The 24146-nt window shown below is 60.0% G+C and overlaps 1 protein-coding gene across 1 annotated transcript; it reads right to left on the minus strand.

The window, feature by feature from the left end:
- Positions 1 to 606: 606 nt before the first annotated feature.
- On the minus strand, positions 607 to 22194 carry AHNAK (AHNAK nucleoprotein). The gene is made up of 5 exons (XM_058822414.1): positions 22121 to 22194; positions 18823 to 18909; positions 17834 to 17984; positions 17110 to 17318; positions 607 to 16446 (listed from the first exon to the last, which is right to left on the minus strand). Exons 3-5 carry the CDS (start codon positions 17982 to 17984, stop codon positions 916 to 918), a joined length of 15891 nt encoding a protein of 5296 aa, XP_058678397.1. The 5' UTR covers positions 18823 to 18909; positions 22121 to 22194; the 3' UTR covers positions 607 to 915.
- Between the last annotated feature and the right edge of the window lie 1952 nt (positions 22195 to 24146).

Here is a 24146-nt window from a genome sequence, read left to right on the forward strand (position 1 = left end):
TCTTTTTGTTTATTCTGCTCAATAAAACCACATTTTTTGGGTTTCTTTGGCTAAATCAATTTAATTATAATTTTTAATTCTTCCCATTTTCTTGGTTTATTTTCTTAACAGATCAAATATTGCTTCTGTTAATTCTTTAATTTATTTTTATATTAATTTCTTCAATAAATCATTTTATAAATAGATCCACATTTTTACTTTTTTTTTTTTTTTAGTAATTCCTATTTATTTGGTTTATTTTTTTTGGGTAAATCCATATTTTTGCTTTTTTTTTAATATGGTTTTGGTTAGGTTTATTTTTAAATAAAAAATTCACAGTTTGGATTACTTTTTTAGTAAAAAATCCACAGTTCAGGTTGGTTTTTTAATAAAAAATCCACAGTTTTGGTTTCATTTCTTTCGCAAACTAAAAAAACCCCAAATTTTGAATAAGTCCATCGACCCAGCAGAACCTCCAGCCCCGCAAAAAAAAAAAAAAAGAAAAAAAAAAAGAAAAAAGCCAAAAAAAAGTTTGAAACAGAGGGAAAAAAAAATTCATTTCCATGAACCAAACACTGAAAATATTTGGGGGAGAGGAGGGAGGAATAAAACGGGGGACACAAAAATAAACCCCAATAAAAATATAAAAAAAAAAAAAAGAAAAAAAAGAAATAAAAATATAAATGGGAGAGAAGAAGCACTTGGCATGCGGGGGGGGAGGGACCCCAAAATCCGGGGAGAGGGGGGGACCCCCAGCCCCTCCCCCCACTCTGTACATGTGGGGGTCCCTCGGGGCAGGGCTATGTACAACCCCCCCGGGGTCACTGCTGACCACTGCAGGGGTCACTCATGGCCTCCTGGTGGCCATCCCAGGTGGTCACTCATGGCCTCCAGGTGGTCACTCCCCCAGCGGTCACTCCCTGACCCCGCCGGCGGTCACTCCTTGCGTTTGGCCACGGCCAGCTCCAGCCCCGGCAGCCGGACCCCGGCGCGGGCGCCGCCCTCGGACGACGACGATGACGACGAGAGCCGGGCGGGCTGGGGCGGCGGCGATGACCCGCCCTCGTGCCCGGGGGTCACCTCGTAGCTGCCCTTGCCCTTGGAGCCGATGCCCCCGAAGGTCCCGAATTTGCCGCGGGGCTGCCGGGCGCCCTCGGGCTCGGCCTCGCTGAAGGACGACGAGCGCGGCCGCGCCTTCTTGCCGCGGAACAGCGAGAACTTGGCCTTGCCCGCGGGCGCCTCGGCCTCCAGCTCGCCCTCCAGGCTGCCCTTGGAGCCGGACGCGGAGCCGGGCACGGAGCCGGGCACGGAGCCGGACGCGGCCTCGGGCGACCCCGGGGTGATGCCACTGCCAGCCCGGCCTTTCTGCTTGGAGAAGTTGAACTTGGGCATCTTGATCTTGGATCTCTTGAGCCGCGCCTCGGCCTCGTCCGGCTCCGCCTCGGGGAACTCGACGTCCACGCCGACCTCGCGGCCCTTAGGCTCGGCCTCCGAGAAGACGAATTTGGGCATGCGGAGCTTGGGGAAGGACACCTTGACCTGGCCGCCCTCGGTGCCCAGCCTGGGGCAGGAGGCGTGGAACGTTCCGGAAGCGGCGCTGACCGACGGCGGCGTGGCCTCAACGCCACCTTTGACCTTCGGCCCCTTCACGTTGAGGTTCAGCCCCGAGCCGGACACTTCCATGGCCGGAGCCTCCAGGTGGACATTGACCCCTCCGTGAGGGGCGTCCACGCTGACCTTTGACCCTTTGATGTCACCGGCCATGTCCACATTTGGTCCTTTCAGCCTCAGGTCAGCGTCTGGCGAGGAGAATTTCGGCCCTTTCAGCTCCACCTCAGGGCCTTCCAGCACCCCCTTGACCTTGGGGCCCTCCAGAGCGACCCCCGCGTCCCCCCCGGGGCTGGCGACGCTGAACTGGGGCAGCTTCAGCGAGGGCAGCTTGATGGTGCCCCCCAGAATCTCAAACCCGGCGTCATCCGATGACACCTGGGGGGCTTTGATGCCCACCTCTCCTTTCACCTTTGGTCCTTTCGTGCTGACATCCACATCCAGGCCGGACACATCCAGCGAGGGCCCCTGCAGGTCCCGGCCTGCCCCCGGGGACTGGACGGAGCAGGGACCGCCCCCCTGGACCTCCAGAGTCGGGGTCTTCACCGTGGGCAGCTTCACCTTGCCCCCGAGGCCGCCGAGGTCCAGGCCCACGCCAGGCCCTTCCACGGAGCCCGAAATGTCCAAATCTCCCTTTAGTTTTGGTCCTTTCAGGTTCCCCTCCAGCTCAGCTCCGGAGATCTGGGGCCCTTTGAGCTTCACGTCCAGCTCCGAGCTCACGTCCGGCACTTCCAGCCCCAGACCCGCTCTGCCCCCCTTGGGCCACCCCAGGCTGACCTCGGGACCTTCCAGTTGTGCTCCGCCCACGCCGACCTCACCTTTCACCTTTGGTCCTTTCACCTCAACGCCGACCCCGGCGGGGCCCTTCAGCTCCCCCCCGACCTTCACGTCCCCTGCGCCCACCTGGACCCCGGGCAGTTTCAATTTTGGGCTCTTCAGGTTCACCTCGGGGCCCTCCACATCCACGTTGAGGTCGCCCTTGGCCTCTAGATCGCCCTCGACTTTCGGGGCCTCCCCGCGGAATTTGTGTGATTTCAGGTCGAACTCGACGTCTGGGAAGGAGATCTTCCCAAACATGGGTTTCTTACCCTTGGGAGATTTCACGGCAGCGCTTCCGCCTGCGGCGACGTCGGGGCCGCTGAGCTCCGCCTCCAGCTCGGCCCCGGCCGCGCTCACCTCGAATGCGCCCTTCTTGCCCTTCACTTTGGGGCCGCTCATGTGGATTTTGGGCATCTTGAACTTGCTCTTCTTGCCCTTCGCGGCCAGGTGGGCCTCGGGGGACTCCACGCTCAGCTCCGCCTCGGGTAAATCCACCTCAGCCTTGGGGGTCTTTATGCCGAACCCAAATTTGGACTTTTTGAACTTGGGAGCTTTGATGTTGGCTTCTGGGACCTCCACGTTCACGTCGGGACATTCAACGTCAACCTCAGGGCCTTTCACGCCGAATTCTGGGCCTTTGAGCTCGACCTCGGGGCCCTTCAGGTGACCTTCCACCTTGGGGGTGGAAATGTCAAAGCCGCCCTTGGTTTTGTGGCCTTTCAGGTTCAAGTCTATCTCGGGCATGGAGATTTTGGGGACGTTCACGTGCATTTCAGGCATTTTCAGTTTAGGGCCTTTCACTTTGCCCTCCGGACCTTCAACGTTGACCTCTGGCAGGCTGAGATCGACCTTGGGCCCAGACAGATCCACCTCGGCCTTGGGCAGGTTCACGTCCACCTCGGGCCCTTCGCCCTTCAAGCCAAATTTGGGCATTTTCATTTTGGGCAGCTTCACCTTCCCCTCCAGGCCATCGACGTCGACGGCGGGGCCCTCGATGTCCACCTTGGGGCCTTTGATGTCCAGATCAGGGCCCTTGAGGCCCCCCTCGAGCTTGGGGCCGTGCAGGTCAGCGTCACCTTTGACCTTCAGCCCCTTCAGGTTCAGGTCAATGTCCGGCATGGAGATCTGGGGGGTCTTGACATGAATTTCGGGCATCTTCACCTTGGGCCCTTCCAGGGTCACGTCTGGAGCCTGAATGTCCACCCTGGGGCCCTTGAGGTCAACATCTGGGCACTGCAGGTTGCCCGCCAGCTTCGGGGCAGAGACATCAACATCACCCTTGATTTTGGGGCCCTTCAGGTTGAAATCGACGTCGGGCATGGAGATCTTGGGGGCTTTGATGTTCATCTCGGGCATCTTGAACTTGGGGCCTTTGATCTTCCCCTCTGGCCCCTCAATGTCCACACTCGGCATCTCAACGTCCACCTTGGGGCCGGACATGTCCAGGTCTCCTTTTGGGAGGTTCATGTCCACCTCGGGGCCTTCTCCCTTCAGCCCAGACATCCCAAATTTGGGCATCTTGAATTTGGGCATCTTGAATTTCCCCTCAGGCCCGTGAATGTCTACATCGGGTGCCTCAATGTCTACCTTGGGGCCTTTGATGTCGATGTCTGGGGCTTTCAGGTCACCCTCCAGCTTTGGGACAGAGACATCAACGTCCCCCTTCAATTTGGGGCTTTTGAGGTTGAAGTCGACATCAGGCATGGAGATCTTGGGGGCCTTGATGTGCATCTCGGGCATCTTGAACTTGGGGCCTTTGATCTTCCCCTCAGGCCCTTCCAGCTCCACATCAGGGAGATCAACATCGACTTTGGGGCCTTTGATGTCAATGTCTGGGGCCTTCAGGTCTCCTTCAACTTTGGGAAGGGAAACATCAACGTCCCCCTTCAGTTTGGGGCCCTTCAGGTTGAAGTCGACGTCGGGCATGGAGATCTTGGGGGCCTTGATGTTCATCTCGGGCATGGAAAATTTGGGACCTTTGGCTTTCCCGTCCACGCTCAGCTCAGGAGCCTCCAGGTCCACGTTGGGGCCCGAAATGGCCACGTCGCCCTTGGGGAGGGTCAAGTCAGCGTCCACCCCATCCCCCTTGAACCCCGGCATGGAGAATTTGGGCATCTTGAACTTGGGCAGTTTGAATTTGCCCTCGGGGCTGTCGATGGCCACCTCGGGGCCGGTGACGCTGACCTCGGGCCCTTTCAGCTCTCCCTCCACGCTGGGCAGGGACACGTCCACGTCACCCTTGACCTTGGGGCCCTTCAGGTTCAGGTCAATGTCGGGCATGGAGATCTTGGGGGCCTTGATGTGCATCTCAGGCATCTTGAACTTGGGGCCCTTCACCTTCCCCTCTGGGAGATCAATGTCCACCTCTGGCCCCTCAATGTCCACCTTGGGGCTGGACACATCCAAGTTTCCTGAGGGCAGGTTCACATCCAACTCGGGGCCTTGCACTTTGGGCCCAGAAAAGCCGAATTTGGGCATCTTGAACTTGGGCATTTTGATTTTCCCTTCTGGGCCGTGAATGTCCACATCTGGCACATCAACGTCCACTTTGGGGCCCTTGATATCAATTTCAGGGCCCTTCAGGTCACCTTCAAGTTTAGGGACAGAGACGTCGATGTCACCTTTGACTTTGGGGCCTTTGAGGTTGAAATCAAGGTCAGGCATGGAGATCTTGGGGGCCTTGATGTGCATCTCGGGCATCTTGAACTTGGGGCCTTTGATCCTCCCCTCGGGCCCTTCCAGCTCCACATCGGGGAGATCAACATCGACTTTGGGGCCTTTGATGTCGATGTCTGGGCCCTTCAGGTCTCCTTCAACTTTGGGAAGGGAAACATCAACGTCTCCCTTAAGTTTGGGGCCTTTGAGATTCAAATCAATGTCAGGCATGGAGATCTTGGGGGTCTTAAAATGCATCTCGGGCATCTTGAACTTGGGGCCCTTCACCTTCCCCTCTGGCAGCTCCACGTCCACCTCTGGACCTTCAATGTCCACCTTGGGGCCGGACACATCCAGGTCTCCCTTTGGCAGGTTCACATCCACCTCAGGGCCTTCTCCCTTCAGCCCAAATTTGGGCATTTTGAACTTGGGCATCTTGAATTTCCCCTCTGGACCATGAATGTCCACGTCAGGTGCCTCAATGTCCACCTTGGGGCCCTTGATGTCGATGTCTGGGGCTTTCAGGTCACCCTCCAGCTTTGGAAGGGACACGTCCACATCACCTTTGACTTTGGGGCCTTTCAGGTTGAAATCAACATCGGGCATGGAGATCTTGGGGGCCTTGATGTGCATCTCGGGCATCTTGAACTTGGGGCCTTTGATCTTCCCCTCAGGCCCTTCCAGCTCCACGTCAGGCAGGTCAACATCGACTTTGGGGCCTTTGATGTCAATGTCTGGGGCCTTCAGGTCTCCTTCCAGCTTGGGAGCAGAAACATCAATGTCTCCCTGCAATTTGGGGCCCTTCAGGTTCAGGTCAAAGTCGGGCATGGAGATCTTGGGGGCTTTGATGTTCATCTCGGGCATCTTGAACTTGGGGCCTTTGATCTTCCCTTCGGGACCCTCAATTTGAACATCTGGGGCAGAAACATCAAATTCAGGGCCTTTCACGTCCATCTTTGGCCCTTTAAGGTCTCCTTCCAAGCTGGGCAGGGACACGTCCACATCTCCCTTCACTTTGGGACCTTTCAGGTTGAGATCAAAGTCTGGCATGGAGATCTTGGGGGCCTTGATGTGCATCTCGGGCATCTTGAACTTGGGGCCTTTGATCTTCCCCTCAGGCCCTTCCAGATCAACATCGGGGAGGTCCACATCGACTTTGGGGCCCTTCAGTTCAATTTCAGGTCCTTTCAGGTCTCCTTCCATCTTGGGGACAGAGACATCAACATCCCCCTTCAATTTAGGGCCCTTCAGGTTCAGGTCAATGTCGGGCATGGAGATCTTGGGGGTCTTAAAATGCATCTCGGGCATCTTGAACTTGGGGCCCTTCACCTTCCCCTCTGGGAGGTCAATGTCCACCTCGGGGCCTTCCATGTCCACCTTGGGGCCGCACACGTCCAGGTCTCCTTTTGGGAGGTTCACATCCACCTCGGGGCCTTCTCCCTTCAGCCCAAATTTGGGCATTTTGAACTTGGGCATCTTGAATTTTCCTTCTGGACCGTGAATGTCCACATCAGGTGCCTCAATGTCCACCTTGGGGCCCTTGATGTCAATGTCTGGGGCTTTCAGGTCACCCTCCATCTTTGGAGCAGAGACATCGATGTCACCCTTGATTTTGGGGCCTTTGAGTTTGAAATCAACATCAGGCATGGAGATCTTGGGGGCCTTGATGTGCATCTCGGGCATCTTGAACTTGGGGCCTTTGATCTTCCCCTCGGCCCCCTCAATGTCCACCTCTGGCCCTTCAATGTCCACCTTGGGGCCTTTGATGTCAACGTCGGGCAAGCTCAGGTCCCCCTCGATTTTTGGCGCAGTCAAATCGATGTCCACCCCCCCTTTGACCTTGGGACTTTTCAGGTTGAGGTCCAGGTCTGGCATGGACAGGTTGGGGACTTTGATGTTCATCTCAGGCATTTTGAATTTGGGGCCTTTGATTTTCCCTTGCGGGCCCTCGATGTCGACGTCGGGAACCTCCACGTCCACCTTGGGTCCCTTCAGGTCCACCTGGGGCAGGGACATGTCCACGTCCCCCTTGACCTTGGGGCCCTTCAGGTTCAGGTCGATGTCGGGCATGGAGATCTTGGGGGCTGTGATGTTCATCTCGGGCATCTTGAACTTGGGCCCTTTGATCTTCCCCTCCAGCCCCTCAATGTCCACCTCCGGACCTTCAATGTCCACTTTAGGACCGGACACGTCCAGTTCTCCTGTGGGCAGGTTCACGTCCACCTCTGGCCCCTCCCCTTTAAACCCAGGAACACCAAATTTGGGCATTTTGAACTTGGGCATTTTGATTTTCCCCTCCGGGCCGTGAACGTCCACATCGGGGGCCTCGATGTTGACCTTGGGGCCCTTGATGTCCACCTCAGGACCCTTCAGCTCCCCTTCCAGTTTGGGGGTGGACAGGTCAAACTCCCCCTTCATCTTGTGCCCCTTCAGGTTCAGCTCCACGTCCGGCATCGACATTTTGGGTGAAGAAATGTTCAGAAAAGGCATTTTGAATTTGGAGCCCTTGGATTTTCCCTGCACGTCCAAATCCGGACCCTGGACCTCGACTTTGGGGCCGGACAGTTCCACCTCAGGCTTTTTAACCTTCACATCCACCTCGGGGCTCTGAACTTTTGGGCCAGAAAAGCCAAACTTGGGGAGTTTAAACCTGGATTTTTTAGCTTTTCCTTCCAGGTCCACCTTCAGCCCCTCCAGCTCCAGCTCCGGCCCTTTGATGTCCACTTTGGGGCCTTTCAGCTCGCCCTCCACCTTGGGCAGAGAAGCATCGAGGTCACCTTTGAGTTTGGGGCCCTTCAGGTTGAGGTCAATGTCGGGCATGGAGATCTTGGGGACGTTGAACTGCAGCTCTGGCTTCTTCAGCTTGGGCCCCTTCAGTTTCCCCTCGGGGCCCTCAATGTCCAGCTCGGGGACAGAAACGTCGACTTTTGGACCCGAAATGTTGACCTCGGCCTCGGGAAGGTTCACGTCCACCTCGGGACCTTCAACTTTGGGCCCAGAAAAGCCGAATTTGGGCATCTTGAACTTGGGCATTTTTATTTTCCCTTCTGGGCCGTGAATGTCCACATCAGGTGCCTCAATGTCCACTTTGGGACCCTTGATGTCCAGTTCAGGGCCCTTCAGGTCACCCTCCAGCTTGGGGACAGAGACATCGACATCTCCCTTTAATTTGGGGCCTTTGAGGCTGAAGTCAACATCGGGCATGGAGATCTTGGGGGCCTTGATGTGCATCTCGGGCATCTTGAACTTGGGACCTTTGATCTTCCCCTCAGGCCCTTCTAAATCAACATCAGGGAGATCAACATCGACTTTGGGGCCCTTGATATCAATTTCTGGGGCTTTCAGGTCTCCCTCGAGTTTTGGAGCAGAAACATCAACGTCTCCTTTCAGTTTGGGGCCTTTGAGGTTGAAGTCGACATCAGGCATGGAGATCTTGGGGGCCTTGATGTGCATCTCGGGCATCTTGAACTTGGGGCCCTTCACCTTCCCCTCTGGGAGGTTAATGTCCACCTCTGGACCTTCAATGTCCACCTTGGGGCCGGACACATCCAGGTTTCCTGTCGGGAGGTTCACGTCCACCTCGGGGCCTTCTGCCTTGACCCCAGGCATCCCAAATTTGGGCATTTTGAACTTGGGGAACTTTATCTTTCCCTCAGGCACGTGAATGTCCACATCTGGCACATCAACATCCACTTTGGGACCCTTGATGTCCAGTTCAGGCCCCTTCAGGTCACCTTCCAGCTTGGGGACAGAGACGTCGATGTCACCTTCGACTTTGGGACCCTTCAGGCTGAAGTCGACGTCGGGCATGGAGAACTTGGGGGCTTTGATGTGCATCTCGGGCATCTTGAACTTGGGGCCTTTGATCTTCCCCTCAGGACCTTCCAAATCAACGTCGGGGAGATCAACATCGACTTTGGAGCCTTTGATGTCGATGTCTGGGGCTTTCAGGTCACCCTCGAGCTTTGGAGCAGAGACATCGATGTCTCCTTTCAGTTTGGGGCCTTTGAGGTTGAAGTCAACATCGGGCATGGAGATCTTGGGGGCCTTGATGTGCATCTCGGGCATCTTGAACTTGGGGCCCTTCACCTTCCCCTCTGGGAGATCAATGTCCACATCTGGACCTTCAATGTCCACCTTGGGGCCGGAAACGTCCAGGTTTCCTGTCGGGAGGTTCATGTCCACCTCGGGGCCTTCTACCTTGACCCCGGGCATCCCAAATTTGGGCATTTTGAACTTGGGGAATTTTATTTTTCCCTCAGGCCCATGAATGTCCACGTCTGGAACATCAACGTCCACTTTGGGACCCTTGATGTCCAGTTCAGGCCCCTTCAGTTCACCCTCCAGCTTTGGAAGGGACACACCCATGTCGCCCTTGACCTTGGGGCCTTTCAAGCCGAAGTCAACGTCAGGCATGGAGAACTTGGGTGCCTTGATGTGCATCTCAGGCATCTTGAACTTGGGGCCTTTGATCTTCCCCTCAGGCCCTTCCAGCTCCACATCAGGGAGGTCCACATTGACTTTGGGGCCCTTGATGTCCAGTTCAGGCCCCTTGAGGTCTCCTTCAACTTTGGGAAGGGAAACATCAACATCGCCCTTGACCTTGGGGCCCTTCAGGTTCAGGTCGATGTCGGGCATGGAGATCTTGGGGGTCTTAAAATGCATCTCGGGCATCTTGAACTTGGGGCCCTTCACCTTCCCCTCTGGGAGGTCAATGTCCACCTCTGGTCCTTCCATGTCCACCTTGGGGCCGGACATGTCCAGGTCTCCTTTTGGGAGGTTCACATCCACCTCGGGGCCTTCTCCCTTCAGCCCAAATTTGGGCATTTTGAACTCGGGCATCTTGAATTTCCCTTCAGGCCCATGAATGTCCATGTCAGGTGCTTCAATGTCCACTTTGGGACCTTTGATGTCGGTGTCTGGAGCTTTCAGTTCACCCTCCAGCTTGGGAGGCGAGACATCAATGTCCCCTTTGACTTTGGGGCCTTTGAGGTTGAAATCGACGTCAGGCATGGAGATCTTGGGGGCCTTGATGTGCATCTCGGGCATCTTGAACTTGGGGCCCTTCAGTTTCCCCTCAGGACACTCCAGGTCAACGTCAGGGAGGTTGACATCAACTTTGGGGCCTTTGACATCTAATTCAGGCCCTTTCAGGTCTCCTTCCAGCTTCGGAGCAGAAACATCGATGTCCCCCTTGACTTTGGGGCCCTTCAGGTTGAGATCAAAGTCAGGCATGGAGATCTTGGGCGCCTTGAAGTGCATCTCGGGCATCTTGAACTTGGGGCCTTTGATCTTCCCCTCTGGACACTCCAGCTCCACGTCAGGAACCTCAACGTCCACTTTTGGACCTTTCAGTGACACCTCTGGCCCTTTGAGGTCCCCTTCGAGCTTCGGCACAGACACATCGGCGTAGCCTTTGACCTTGGGGCCCTTCAGGTTCAGATCAAAGTCGGGCATGGAGATCTTGGGGGCCTTGATGTGCATCTCGGGCATCTTGAACTTGGGGCCCTTCACCTTCCCCTCGGGGAGCTCAATGTCCACGTCAGGAGCTTCGATGTCCACCTTGGGACCTTTGATGTCCATGTCTGGGCCCTTCAGGTCACCCTCCAGTTTTGGGGCAGAAATGTCCATGTCCCCCTTCAGTTTGGGGCCCTTCAGGTTGAGGTCAATGTCGGGCATGGAGATCTTGGGGGTTTTGAAATGCATTTCGGGCATCTTGAACTTGGGGCCTTTGATCTTCCCCTCGGGACACTCCAGGTCGATGTCAGGGAGCTCCACATTGACCTTGGGGCCTTTGATGTCGACATCCGGGGCCTTCAGACCTCCCTCGATTTTTGGGACAGACACATCCACATCTCCCTTCACTTTGGGGCCCTTCAGGTTGAGATCGAAGTCGGGCATGGAGATCTTGGGGGCCTTGATGTGCATCTTGGGCATCTTGAACTTGGGGCCTTTGATCTTCCCCTCGGGGCCCTCCAGCTCCACGTCGGGCACATCCATGTCCACTTTGGGTCCTTTCAACTCCAGATCCGGCACTTTCACGTCACCTTCTATCTTTGGGGCAGACACGCCCACATCTCCCTTCACTTTGGGACCTTTCAGGTGCAGGTCGACATCAGGCAGAGAAAACTTCGGTGCCTTGATGTTCATCTCGGGCATCTTCAGCTTGGGTCCCTTCCACTTCCCCTCGGGACCTTCAACGTCCACCTCAGGAACGTCCACATCCAGCTTGGGACCTTTAATGCTAACATCTGGACCCTTCAGGTCACCCTCCAACTTGGGGACGGAGACATCAACGCCCCCCTTGACTTTGGGACCTTTCAGGTTCAGGTCGATGTCAGGCATGGAGATCTTGGGGGCTTTGATGTTCATCTCAGGCATCTTGAACTTGGGGCCTTTGATCTTCCCTTCTGGCAGCTCCACATCCACCTCTGGACCTTCAATGTCCACCTTGGGGCCGGACACATCCAGGTTTCCTGTCGGGAGGTTCACGTCCACCTCAGGGCCTTCTGCCTTGACCCCAGGCATCCCAAATTTGGGCATTTTGAACTTGGGCATCTTGAATTTTCCTTCTGGACCATGGATGTCCACATCTGGTGCTTCAACATTGACTTTGGGGCCTTTTATGTCCAGTTCAGGCCCCTTCAGGTTCCCTTCCAACTTGGGGATGGAGACATCACCGCCCCCCTTTACCTTGGGGCCCTTCAGGTTGAGGTCGATGTCGGGCATGGAGATCTTGGGGGCTTTGATGTTCATCTCGGGCATCTTGAACTTGGGGCCTTTGATCTTCCCCTCTGGCCCCTCAATGTCCACACTCGGCATCTCAACGTCCACCTTGGGGCCGGACATGTCCAGGTCTCCTTTTGGGAGGGTCACATCCACCTCGGGGCCTTCTCCCTTCAGCCCAAATTTGGGCATTTTGAACTTGGGCATCTTGAATTTCCCCTCTGGACCATGAATGTCCATGTCAGGTGCCGCAATGTCCACCTTGGGGCCCTTGATGTCGATGTCTGGGGCTTTCAGGTCACCCTCCAGCTTTGGGACAGAGACATCAACGTCCCCCTTCAATTTGGAGCCTTTGAGGTTGAAGTCGACATCAGGCATGGAGATCTTGGGGGCCTTGATGTGCATCTCGGGCATCTTGAACTTGGGGCCTTTGATCCTCCCCTCGGGCCCTTCCAGCTCCACATCGGGGAGATCAACATCGACTTTGGGGCCTTTGATGTCAATGTCTGGGGCCTTCAGGTCTCCTTCAACTTTGGGAAGGGAAACATCAACGTCTCCCTTCAGTTTGGGGCCTTTGAGATTCAAATCAATGTCGGGCATGGAGATCTTGGGGGCCTTAAAATGCATCTCGGGCATCTTGAACTTGGGGCCCTTCACCTTCCCCTCTGGCAGCTCCACGTCCACCTCTGGACCTTCAATGTCCACCTTGGGGCCGGACACATCCAGGTCTCCTTTTGGCAGGTTCACATCCACCTCAGGGCCTTCCGCCTTGACACCGGACATCCCAAATTTGGGCATTTTGAATTTGGGTATCTTGAATTTTCCTTCTGGACCGTGAATGTCCACGTCAGGTGCCTCAATGTCCACCTTGGGGCCCTTGATGTCCAGTTCAGGCCCCTTCAGTTCACCCTCCAGCTTTGGAGCAGAAACATCGATGTCTCCTTTGACCTTGGGGCCTTTCAGGTTGAAATCAACATCAGGCATGGAGATCTTGGGGGCTTTGATGTTCATCTCGGGCATCTTGAACTTGGGGCCTTTGACCTTCCCCTCTGCGCCCTCAATGTCCACACTCGGCATCTCAATGTCCACCTTGGGGCCGGACATGTCCAGGTCTCCTTTTGGGAGGTTCACATCCACCTCGGGGCCTTCTCCCTTCAGCCCAAATTTGGGCATTTTGAACTTGGGCATCTTGAATTTCCCCTCTGGACCATGAATGTCCACGTCAGGTGCCTCAATGTCCACCTTGGGGCCCTTGATGTCGATGTCTGGGGCTTTCAGGTCACCCTCGAGCTTTGGGACAGAGACATCAACGTCCCCCTTCAATTTGGGGCCCTTCAGGTTCAGGTCAATGTCGGGCATGGAGATCTTGGGGGCCTTGATGTGCATCTCGGGCATCTTGAACTTGGGGCCCTTCACCTTCCCCTCTGGGAGGTCAATGTCCACCTCTGGACTTTCAATGTCCACCTTTGGGCCGGACATGTCCAGGTCTCCTTTTTGGAGGTTCACGTCCACCTCGGGGCCTTCTGCTTTGACCCCAGACATCCCAAATTTGGGCATTTTGAACTTGGGCATCTTGAATTTCCCCTCAGGCCCGTGAATGTCCACATCAGGTGCCTCAACGTCCACTTTGGAGCCCTTGATGTCCAGTTCAGGCCCCTTCAGGTCACCCTCGAGCTTTGGCAGGGACACGTCCACGTCCCCCTTGACCTTGGGGCCCTTGAGGTTGATGTCCACGTCAGGCAAGGAGATCTTCTGCGTCTTGATGTGCATCTCGGGCATCTTGAACTTGGGCCCTTTGATCTTCCCCTCGGGCCCCTCCAAATCCACGCCGGGCACCTCCACGTCCACCTTCGGCCCTTTAATGTCCACTTCTGGAGCTTTCAACTCCCCTTCCACCTTGGGGAGGGACACGTCCACATCTCCCTTCACTTTGGGTCCCTTCAGGTTCAAATCCACGTCCGGCATCGAGATTTTGGGGGATTTGATGTTGAGTTTGGGCATCCGGAATTTGGGACCTTTCACCTTCCCTTCTGGACACTCCAAGTCCACCTCAGGCACGTCCACATCCACCTTGGGACCTTCCACATCCACCTTGGGACCTTCCACATCCAACCTGGGACCTTTCACGTCGATTTTGGCACTTTCCACGTCCACTTTGGGGCCTTTCACGTCCATTTTTGGGCCCTTCAGCCCAGAAATTCCGAGGTCCCCTTTGAGTTTCGGGGCCTTCAAGCCCAGATCCACGTCGGGCATGGAGAGTTTTGGGGTCTGAACATTGAGTTCGGGCATTTTGAACTTGAGGCCTTTCCCTTTGACCTCTGGCCCTTCCATGTTCACGCTGGGGATGTCGATGTCCACCTTGGGGGCAGAAATGTCCATCCCGGGGGCAGAAATGTCCATTTTGGGGGCAGAAATGTCCATCTTGGGGACATCAATGTCCACCTTGGGGGCAGAAATGTCCACCCCCCCTTTGGGAAGGGTCACCTCGTGCTCGGGGCTCTGTCCCTTCACCCCAAATTTGGGCATTTTCATCTTGGGGAACTTCAGTTTGCCCTCAGGCCCTTGGATGTCCAAATTTGGGGCTTCAACCTCGACTTTGGGCCCTTTGAGGTCCAGCCCGGGGGTCTTCAGCTCCCCTTCCAGTTTTGGGGCGGAAACGTCCAAATCTGCCTTGACTTTGGGCCCTTTGAGGCTCAGGTCGATGTCGGGCATGGAGATCTGGGGGGTTTTGATGCCCACCTCGGGCACCTTCATCTTGGGGCCCTTCAGGTCCACGCCAGGGACCTCGACTGTGACACCGCGACCCGAAACGTCCACCCCCCCTTTGGGAAGGGTCACCTCGAGCTCGGGGCTCTCTCCCTTCACCCCAAATTTGGGCATTTTCATCTTGGGGAACTTCAGTTTGCCCTCGGGCCCTTGGACGTCCAAATCTGGGGCTTCAACCTCGACTTTGAGACCTTTGATGTCCAGCTCGGGGCCCTTCAAACCCGGCACGGACACGTCCAGGTCGCCACTGGCCTTGGCACCGTTCAGGGTCAGCTCGACGTCTGGCATGGAGATTTTGGGGGCCTGGATGTCCAAACTCGGCGCCTCAACGTCCATCTTGGGGCCGGACACCTCCACGCCGCCCTTTGAGAGGTTCACGTCCAGCTCTGGACCTTCTGCCTTGACCCCGGGCATCCCAAATTTGGGCATTTTGAACTTGGGCATCTTGAATTTCTCCTCGGGGCCGTGCACGTCCACTTCGGGTGCTTCAACGTCCACCTTGGGGCCCTTGATGTCCACGCTCGGGACGCCGATGTCCACCTTGGGGCAGGAGGCATCCACCCCCCCTTTGGGAAGGGTCACCTCAGCGCTGGGGGTCTCTCCCTTCACCCCAAATTTGGGCATCTTCAGCTTGGGGAACCTCAGTTTCCCCTCGGGGCTCTGGATCTCCATTTCTGGGCTCCCCACCTCCACTTTGGGGCCTTTGATGTCCAGCCTGGGGCCCTTCAGCTCCCCTTCCAGTTTTGGGGCACCAACATCCACATTTCCCTTCACCCCGGGCCCCTTGAGGCTCAGGTCGATGTCAGGCACGGACACTTGGGGGGTCTTGATGCCCGTCTCGGGGCCTTTGATGTCCACTCCGGGCACCTCCACCCCAATCTGGGGCCCTTTCAGGTCCAGCTGTGGCCCCCTCAATTCACCCCCCAGGGTGGGCACAGCCACGTCCACTCCTCCCTTCGGCCCCTTCACGCCAATGTCCACCTCCACGCCCTTCAGGCCACCCCCAGGCCCAGCCACGTCCACCTGGGGCCCCCTCAGGTCCACCTGGAGCCCCTTGGGGCCGAGTCCTTTGGGGTCCCCTTCCCCTCTGGGGCCCCTGAGGTTCAGGTTCACGTCCGACAGCGAAATTTGGGGCGTTTCCACCTTCTTGAAGGTGGGGCCTCTCCATTCTCCCTCCAGGGCCACCTCAGGGCCGGCCACGCCCTCGGGGATGGCCACGCCCTTGGGGACATCCACGGTGGCGCCGCCTTCGCCCTGTGCGGTGAATTTGGGGAAGGTCAAGTGCGGAATTTTGATTTTCCCTTTTGCGCCATCCGTGGTTGGGATCTCCACGCTGGGGACGTCCAGCGGAGGGGAGGGGACCTTGGTGGCACCTTTGACTGCCACATCCACCTGTGGCACCGGGGCGGGCGAGCAGGTGACATCCACCCCAGCGTCCACCTGTGAGGCTGGAGCTTCACCGCCGGCCTGGACCCCGAATTTGGGGATTTTTAACGTCGGGATCTTGATTTTCCCCACGTCCACGGAGGAGGAGCCGCCGAGCTCCCCGTGGGGACACGGAGCCCCTCCGGCCACGTGCAGTGACCCGTCTAGCTCTCCGAACTGTCCATTGGCCTCCACGCGCGGCGAGGCCCCGGCGCCCTTCCAGCCCGGCAGGCATTTTCCAGTTTCTCCAGCAGGAATTTGGCTCAGGTGAAGCCCCTCAGGTGTCGCGGGCAGGTGGACATCGAGGTCGCCGTCGTGGCCAGAGACATCCACGGTGTAGGCGGTGACCCTGCGGGTGACCGTGATGGTTCTACTCTGCGTCCCCTCGGCCTCGGGGCCCTCCTCGGACCTGAGCCGCGGTTTGATCTTGGTGGTGTAGATGCGCCGGTACTCCTCGTCATCGCCACTCTGAGGGGGACACCATGGTGGTGAGAGCTGGATGGTGCTGCCTGCCCGTGCCCAGCATCATCATCATCCTCATCCCCATCCCCGTCCTTGTCCTAATCCCCATCCCCATCCTCATCCTGTTCCTCATCCTCGTCATCGCCGCTCTGAGGGACAGATGGTGAGGGCTGGATGGTGCTGCCTGCCCGTGCCCATCATCATCCTCATCGCATCCCCATCCTCATCCCCATCTCTGTCCCTATCCTAATCCCCATCCTCATCCTCATCATCGCCGCTCTGCGGTCATGGAGATGGTGAGAGACGGGCACTGCTGCCCGCCCGTGCCCAGCATCATCCTCATCCTCTTCGTCATCCCCATCCTCATCCCCAACCCCATCCATGTCCTTATCTTTGTCCTCATCTTCCTTCTCATCCTTATTTTCAGCCTCATTCTCATCCACACTCTCTTTCCCATCCTCATCACCTTCATCTCCATCCTTATCTTCATCCTCATCTCATCCTGATCATCTCCATCCTTATCTTCATTTTCATCCTCATCCCCATTCTCCTCCTTCTCATCCTCTTGCTCTCCTTATCCTCATCCTTGTCCCCATTCTCATCTCATCCCATCTTCATCATCTTCATCCCCATCCTCCTCCTTTCTTCCTCCTCCTCCTCCTCACTCACCAGCACGACCTCGGGGCTGCCGGGCACCAGCTCCAGCTGACCGCAGCCGTGTCCGGCGTGGCCGCAGGCGTGTCCGGCTGTGGGCGAGCGGTCGCCGCGCCGCTGCAGCCGCAGCCCCAGCGTGTGCTGGCCCAGGCTCTGCAGCAGCTGCGCCGCCTCCCCCGACGGCAGCTTGTCAAAGTAAACGGTGGCGCCGACGATCTGATCCCCTGGGGACACCGGGGGAACATGGGGGGGACGGGTCAGGGGGCTGGGGACACCCCTGTGCCCACCCCAGTGACCCACAGGGACAGGGGGGACAGGCGGGACAGGTCAGGGTGCCGAGTGACTATGGGGTCACCACCCATGGGGACAGGGGGGACGGGTCAGGGGCGTGGGGACACTGGGATGGACCCCCCTGTGCCCACCTGAGTGATTGTGGGGTCACCATCCACGGGGACAGAGCCAGAAGTTCCTGAGATGCTCCCAGACCAGCCTAGGTGTGGGTGGAGCCCCCAGGTGTGGGCGGAGCCCCCAGGTGTGCCGTGCCCACCTTCCTGCACCACACCCATGCCCTGAGCCCCCAGGTGTGCCTGGATCGCCAGGTGTGCCCGGAGCCCCCAGGTGCACCCAGGTGTGCCGTGCCCACCTTCCTGCACCACGGCCATGCCCCGAGCCCCCAGGTGTGTGTGGAGCCCCCAGGTGCCCCCAGGTGTGCCTGAGCCCCCAGGTGTGCCGTGCCCACCTTCCTGCACCACGCCCATGCGCGCGGCCGGCGAGTTCTGCTGCACGCGGCGCACGAAGACGCCGTCGTCGGTCTGGGCGATGGTGATGCCGTGGGAGCCGCTGCCCGTCCAGCTGGGCAGGAGCAGCTCCCGCGTCTCCTCGGGCTCCATCTGTGCCAGGGGACACGGGAAAGGGTCAGTGTGGGGCTGGACACAGGGCTGGACACAGGGCTGGGGGTCACTGTGGGGCTGGGGGTCAGCAGGGATGGACACGGCTCCCGCTGCCCGTCCAGCTGGGCAGGAGCAGCTCCCGCGTCTCCTCGGGCTCCATCTGTGCCAGGACAGGGGTCAGTGGGGCTGGACATGGGGTCAGAGTGGGGCTGGACACGTGGCTGGGGGTCAAGAAGAGGGGATGGACACAGCGTTTGGGGTCAGGGTGGGGCCGGACATGGGGGCAGGGGCTGGACACAGAGTCCGGGGGTGAGGGTGGGGATGGACACCGGGTCTGGGGTCCGCAGGAGGGGATGGACACTGGGTTTGGGGCCAGACACGGCTCTGGGGTCAGGGCAGTGGCCGGACACCGAGGGTGGGGATGGACACTGGGTCTGGGATGGACACCGGGGGTGGGGTCAGGGCAGTGGCTGGACACCGGGTCTGGGGATGGACACTGGGTTTGGGGCCAGACACGGCTCTGGGGTCAGGGTGGGACTGGACACTGGGTGTGGGGATGGACGCGGCTCTGGGGTGGACAGTGGCCAGAGGGCGGCTCTGGGGTCCGAGCAGGGGATGGACACGGGGTTTGGGGTCAGGGCAGCGGCCGGACACGGGGCAGGGGATGGACACGGCTCTGGGGCCGGACACGGCTCTGGGGTCAGGGTGGGGATGGACACTGGGTTTGGGGCTGGACACGGCTCTGGGGTCCGAGCAGGGGATGGACATTGGCTCTGGGGTGGACAGTGGCCGGAGGGCGGCTCCGGGGTCCGAGCAGGGCCGGTTCGGCCGCGCTGACCTTGGCGGGTCCCGGTGCCGGATCCGTCCCCGCAATCCTCGGGCCTCGCTCGGGAACCTCGCGGCGGCTCCGGTGACACCTCCGGGCCTGGGGGGACACGGGGGGGGACACCGTGGGACATCGGGGGGACATCGGGGACACCCCTGGGACAGCGGGGACACCTCCCGGCCCTGGGGGGGACACGGGGGGACACCGTGGGACATCGGGGGGACACTCCCGGGACAGCGGGGACATCGGGGGGATACCCAGAGGAACATGGGGACACCCCCAGGACAGCGGGACACCCCCGGGACAGCGGGGACCCCCCCCGGGGACATTGGGCACAGTTTGGGGACCGGGGGCACCCCCCCCCGGGGACACTTTGGGGACCCCCCCGATGTCCCCAGGGCCCGCTCGGAGCCCGCGGATTTTTGGGATTCGCGGGAATTCCGGTCGGGAAGGGCGGGGCAGCGTGGGGGGGGGTGGCACCTGTCCTCTGTCCCCTGTCACCCCTCCCTTATCACACCGTGCCCTGAAATTTTGAGGGAATTTCTCCGTTTTTAGACAATTTCGGGGATTTTTTTTTTTTGCACAACCTCCCCCCCCAAAGACGGGGAGGGGGACACGGGAGGGGGGGCGGTGACACTGATGGGGGGGCGGAGGCACATTTGGGGGGTTGGTGACACATTTGGGGCGTTGGTGACACTCTTTATGGGGGGGTCGCGCTGCCCGGTGCCCCCCCCGTGCCGGGGGTGTCCCCCCCGCCCCCCCCGGGCCCGGAAGGTTCTGGAAGCTCCGCTCGGTGCCGGCCGGACGGGTTGGTGACTCAGAGCGGGGTGGGGGGGACACGGGGGGGCCCGGGGGTGACTCAGAGCGGCCCCGAGCGCTGGGAGCGGCACCCGCGCCGGGAATGAGCCACAAAACGCAAATTTCACCATTTTCCACCGTGTTTTCACCAGTTTTACCCATTTCCTCGTGGCGGGGGGGGTCACATGTGTCCACCCCCCATGGGTGACCCAGCCCCGAGTGCCCCCCCCGGCAATGCCGCCCCCCCCGCGCTATTTTTGGGGTGCAAACCACGCGACCCCCCCCTCCCCTCCCCCCCCCGCGGTATTTTTAGTGTCCCCCCCCCTCCCCCCCCGCGTCCAAAAAGCCGCAGAGAGACCGGGGGGGGAGGGGATGCCACCGGTGTCACCCCCCCCCGGTGTCACCTCCCGCTGTCACTTTGTCACCAATGCGGGGGTCCCCAAACCCCTCCCCCGCCTCCCCATTTTTTCCCAATTTGTTCAATTTTCCCATTTTTTCCCCATTTTCCCCCCACTTTTCCCCATTTTTTGCCGTCCGTCCGGGGCCAGACCCAGACTTTGGGGACGGGATCCCCAAATTTGGGGGGTTCCGCGGGCTGTGACCCCTCCCCAAATCCGGGCGGGGCCGGGGCCGGGGACCCTCCCAGGAAAAGGCAAATCCCGGAAAAGCTTCCCAAAAAACGGAGGGAAATGGGATAAAACGGGAAAAATAAAGTGGAAAAATGGGGGGAAAATGGGGAAAAAAGAGGGGGAAATGGGGGGGTAAAATGGGACTAGAATAGGGGGGAAAATGAGGATAGAATGGGGAAAAGAGGAGGGAAATGGGGGGAAAATGGGGGGGAGGAAATGGGGAGAAAACGTGGGGAAAGGGGAAAAAGGGGGGGGAAAAGGGAGGAAATTGGGAACAATTGGAAAAAATTGGGAAAAAATTGGGAAAAAATTTGGGAAAAATAGGAAAAAATGGGGAAAAGATGGGAAGGAACCCCAGGCCCAGGAGGAGGAGGAGGAGGAGGAGCGGGCGGGGCCGCGGCCGGTACCGGTCGGACCGGCTGGAGCGAGAGTCCCGCGGGCGGCGGGCACCGCGCGGCTCCGGGAGGGTCCCGGACCGGTTCCACCGGGTCCGGCCCGGCCGCTGCCCGCGGCACCGTCCGGGGGTGTCCCCGGCCCCGCCCGGCCCCCTCCCCAAACCCGCCCCGGGAACCCCAAAACGCGCCGGGATTTGGGGAGGGGGCGCGCGGGAATCGCCCCCGGCCCCGGTGGAGTTTGGGGGGTCCCAGGGTGGGGCGGGGGTGTTCCCAGTTTTTGGGGGGGGGGGGGGGGGGGGGCAGAGGGGGAAGTGGCGCCCGGAGCGGCCGCGCCCCAAAAACCGCAGGGACCGCGGGGGGGGGGAGAGGGGGGAAAAGGGGGAATCCCCCTCCCCAAATCCCCAAATCCTCTCCCCAAAATCGTCTCCTTGGGGGGCTTTGGGAACCCCAAAATCACCGCGCCCCACCCCAAAAACGGCAGGGACCGCGTGGGGGAAAAGGGGGTGAAAGACGGGATCCCCCCTCCCCAAATCCCCCACCCCAAATTCTCTTCCCCAGATCCCCTCCCCAGGGGAGTGTTTGAGGTTTGGGAACCCCAAAATCGCCGCGCCCCCCCCCCCCCCCAAAATCGCCGCCCCCGCGCTGCGAGCGGCGCTGATGAGCGTTAATTACCGAACCCTCATTACCGAGCGCCCACGCGCGGCCGCGCCCTCGCGGGATCCCGGGGATCCCCCCCCGCCTCCCCCCCAAAATCGGCACCGGGACCCCCCCCGGGGTCCCCCCGGTCCGGGCGGGGCCCTGAGAGGGGAGGGGAGGGGGGGGAACCGCGGCCCCGCCCCCACCGGGGACTCCCCGGGCGCGGCCGGAGGGGGGGCGGGGGGGGGGGCCACGCCCTGAGCGCGCGCGGGATCCCCGGGACCCCCCGGGACCCCCCCCGGGCTACCCCGCCCCCCCTGGGACTCCCCGGAGCTCCGGGACCCCCCGGGACCCCCCCCCCGGTTCGGTCACGGGACACGCGTGGGTTTCCCCCCCCCTCCCCCCGTCCCGCGGCGCTCCCGGAGCCCCCCCGGGACAAACGAGACCCCCCCCGAACCCACGGCGGTACCGGAACCCCCCGAGAGCGTCACGGGACGCCCCCCCCGCACCCCGGGACACCCCCGGAACCCCCCGGGAGCACCGGGACCCCCCGGGACACGCCCGTGCCAATCTCGGAACCACCGGGACCAACTCCCGGCACTCTCGGAACCTCCCGGGCCCGTCCCGGGACCACCGGGACCCCCCCCGCCCTCCCGGCGCTCCCGGAGCCCCCCGGGACTCCCCGGACACTTCCCCGGCAACTCCCGGGACCACCGGAACCGCCCCGGGACCGTCCCGGGACCCCCTCGCGCCCCTCCCGGAGCCGCCGCCCGTCCCGGCGCGGTCCCGGTGCCCCCCGGTGCCCCCGGTCCGGTCCCGGTGCCCCCGGTCCGGTCCCGGTGCCCCCGGTACCTGCGCGCTGCGGGCTCAGCGGCCGGGCCGGGCCATGGCGGTGCCGGTACCGCAGCGGCCCCGGCGGCTCGGTCCGTGCGGAGTGGCCGCGCCCGGGCGGCTCCCGGCTCTTGTAGGGCGGCGGAGCCTCCCCCGCCCCCGGGGAGGGCCCGGCCCGGCCCGGCCCCGGGACAGGGAGCGGCCCGGGACAGCCCCGAGCGAGCGGCGGCGCAGCGGGAGCGGCCCCGGCGCGCCCGGACCGGGAACGGGAACGGGAACCGCACCGGGGCGGCACCGGGACGGGGCTGTTCTGGACACGGTTCTGGACACGGTTCTGGACACGGTTCCAGGCCCGGTTCTGGGTCCGGTCCAGGCCCACTTCTGGTCCCAGTCTGGTCCCGGTCTCGTGCAGTTCTGGGCCCAGTTCCAGTCCCGGTCTGGGCCCCGTTCTTGGCCCGGTACAGGGCGGTTCTGGCCCAGTCTAGTCCTGGTTCTGGTCCCGGACTGGCGCTGTTCTGGGCCCAGCCTGGGGCAGTTCTGGGTCAGATTCTAGTCCCAGTCTGGTCCCGGTTCTGGGCCTGGTCTAGTCACGGTTCTGGTCTCGGTTCTGGGCCCGGACTGGTGAAGTTCTGGGCCCAGTTCCAGTCCAGGTCTAGTCCCGGTTCTGGTCCCAGTCTGGTCCTGGTTCTGGGCCTGGGACGGGGCAATTCTGGTCCAGGTCTAGTCCCGGTTCGAGGCCTGGCTGTATCCTGGTTCTGGCCCAATTCTGGGCCTTGTCTATTCCCGGTTCTGGTCTGGTTCTGATCCCGATCCGGTCCCGATTTTAATCCCAGTCCTGTCTAATTCTGGTCCCGGTCCCAATCTGGTCCCACTCCTAAACCTGATCCAGTCCCAGTTCCGATCCCGATCCAGTCCCGGTTCCAGTCCTGGTTCTGGTCCCGGTGTAATCATGGTTCCTGTTCCAGTTCTGATCCTGATCCAGTCCTCGTACCAGTCCCGGTTCTAGTCCCGGTTCTGATCCCGGTATGGGTTTCAGTCCCAGTTCTGATCTCAGTCCGGTCCCGTTTCCAATCCTGGTTCTGGTCCCAGTTCCGGTCCGGGCTCCATTGGACAATCCCGGACTGCGACCCCCAGCCCCTCCCCCGGCACCCCCAAATTCCCGCCTGCCTCCCCAGGTGAGTCCCAAGCCCCGCCCCCCCCAGGTAACCCCAACACCCCCAGGTGAGCCCCAAATCCGGGGGGGGGGCGGGAGGGGGGGAATCCCCCAGACCCCCAGAATCACCCAGAACTGGGGGGGCACTGGGGGGGACTGGGAGGGATACTGGGACAGGACTGGGGAGTGCTGGGGAGCACTGGGGGGCACTGGGGTTACTGGGAGCACTGGGATGGGACTGGGGGCGTACTGGGGGGTATACTGGGGTATACTGGGATGGGACTGGAGGATTCTGGGCAGGGACTGGGGGACACCGGGATGGGACGGGGAGGCACTGGGCGGTACTGGGGAGCACTGGGGGGTGTTGGGACCCTCAGGCACTGCTCCCAGTTCGGCCCAGTCCATACTGGGAGCCACAATCTTCCCAAAATCCGGGACTTTTCCCACTCTTGAAAATCCAATTCCTCCCAAATTTCCCCAAACTCTTCCAAACTCTCCTGAATTTTCCCCAAATTCCCTCAAATTCTCCCAAACTTTCCCTAGAAATTCTCCCCAATTTCCCCAAATTCCCTCAAATTCTCCCGATTTTCCCCAAATTCCCCTGAAATTATCGTCAAATTCCCCCAAATCCCCCTTCCCGATCTCTTTCCCCGCCTGCGGTTCCAGGGCCGTTCCCGGTGGAACTGGGGCCCATTTTGGGGCAATTTCGGGTCAATTTGGGGCTGTTTTGGGGCCATTTTGGAGTTGATTTTGGGGCCATTCCTGGTGGGACCAGGACCGATCCCGGGCCGGTTCTGGGGCCGTTCCCGGGGTGGTACCGGGACCATTCTGGGGCCGGTTCCGGGGCCCTTTTGGGGCTGTTCTGGGGCCGTTTTGGGGCAGATCCTGGGTGGG

Source organism: Ammospiza caudacuta, chromosome 32, assembly GCF_027887145.1.
Source record: "Ammospiza caudacuta isolate bAmmCau1 chromosome 32, bAmmCau1.pri, whole genome shotgun sequence".
In the NCBI taxonomy this organism is placed as follows: Eukaryota; Metazoa; Chordata; class Aves; order Passeriformes; family Passerellidae; genus Ammospiza; species Ammospiza caudacuta.

What these genes read in the sequence shown, in the direction of transcription:
- AHNAK (XM_058822414.1), bottom strand. Translation starts at nt 17,984, where the DNA reads ATGGAGCCCGAGGAGACGCGGGAGCTGCTCCTGCCCAGCTGGACGGGC. An exon ending in CATGGGCGTGGTGCAGGAAG is followed by an intron (nt 17,319 to 17,833) that starts GTGGGCACGGCA and finishes CGGTGTCCCCAG; the next exon opens with GGGATCAGATCGTCGGCGCC. An exon ending in GCAGCCCCGAGGTCGTGCTG is followed by an intron (nt 16,447 to 17,109) that starts GTGAGTGAGGAG and finishes TGTCCCCCTCAG; the next exon opens with AGTGGCGATGACGAGGAGTA.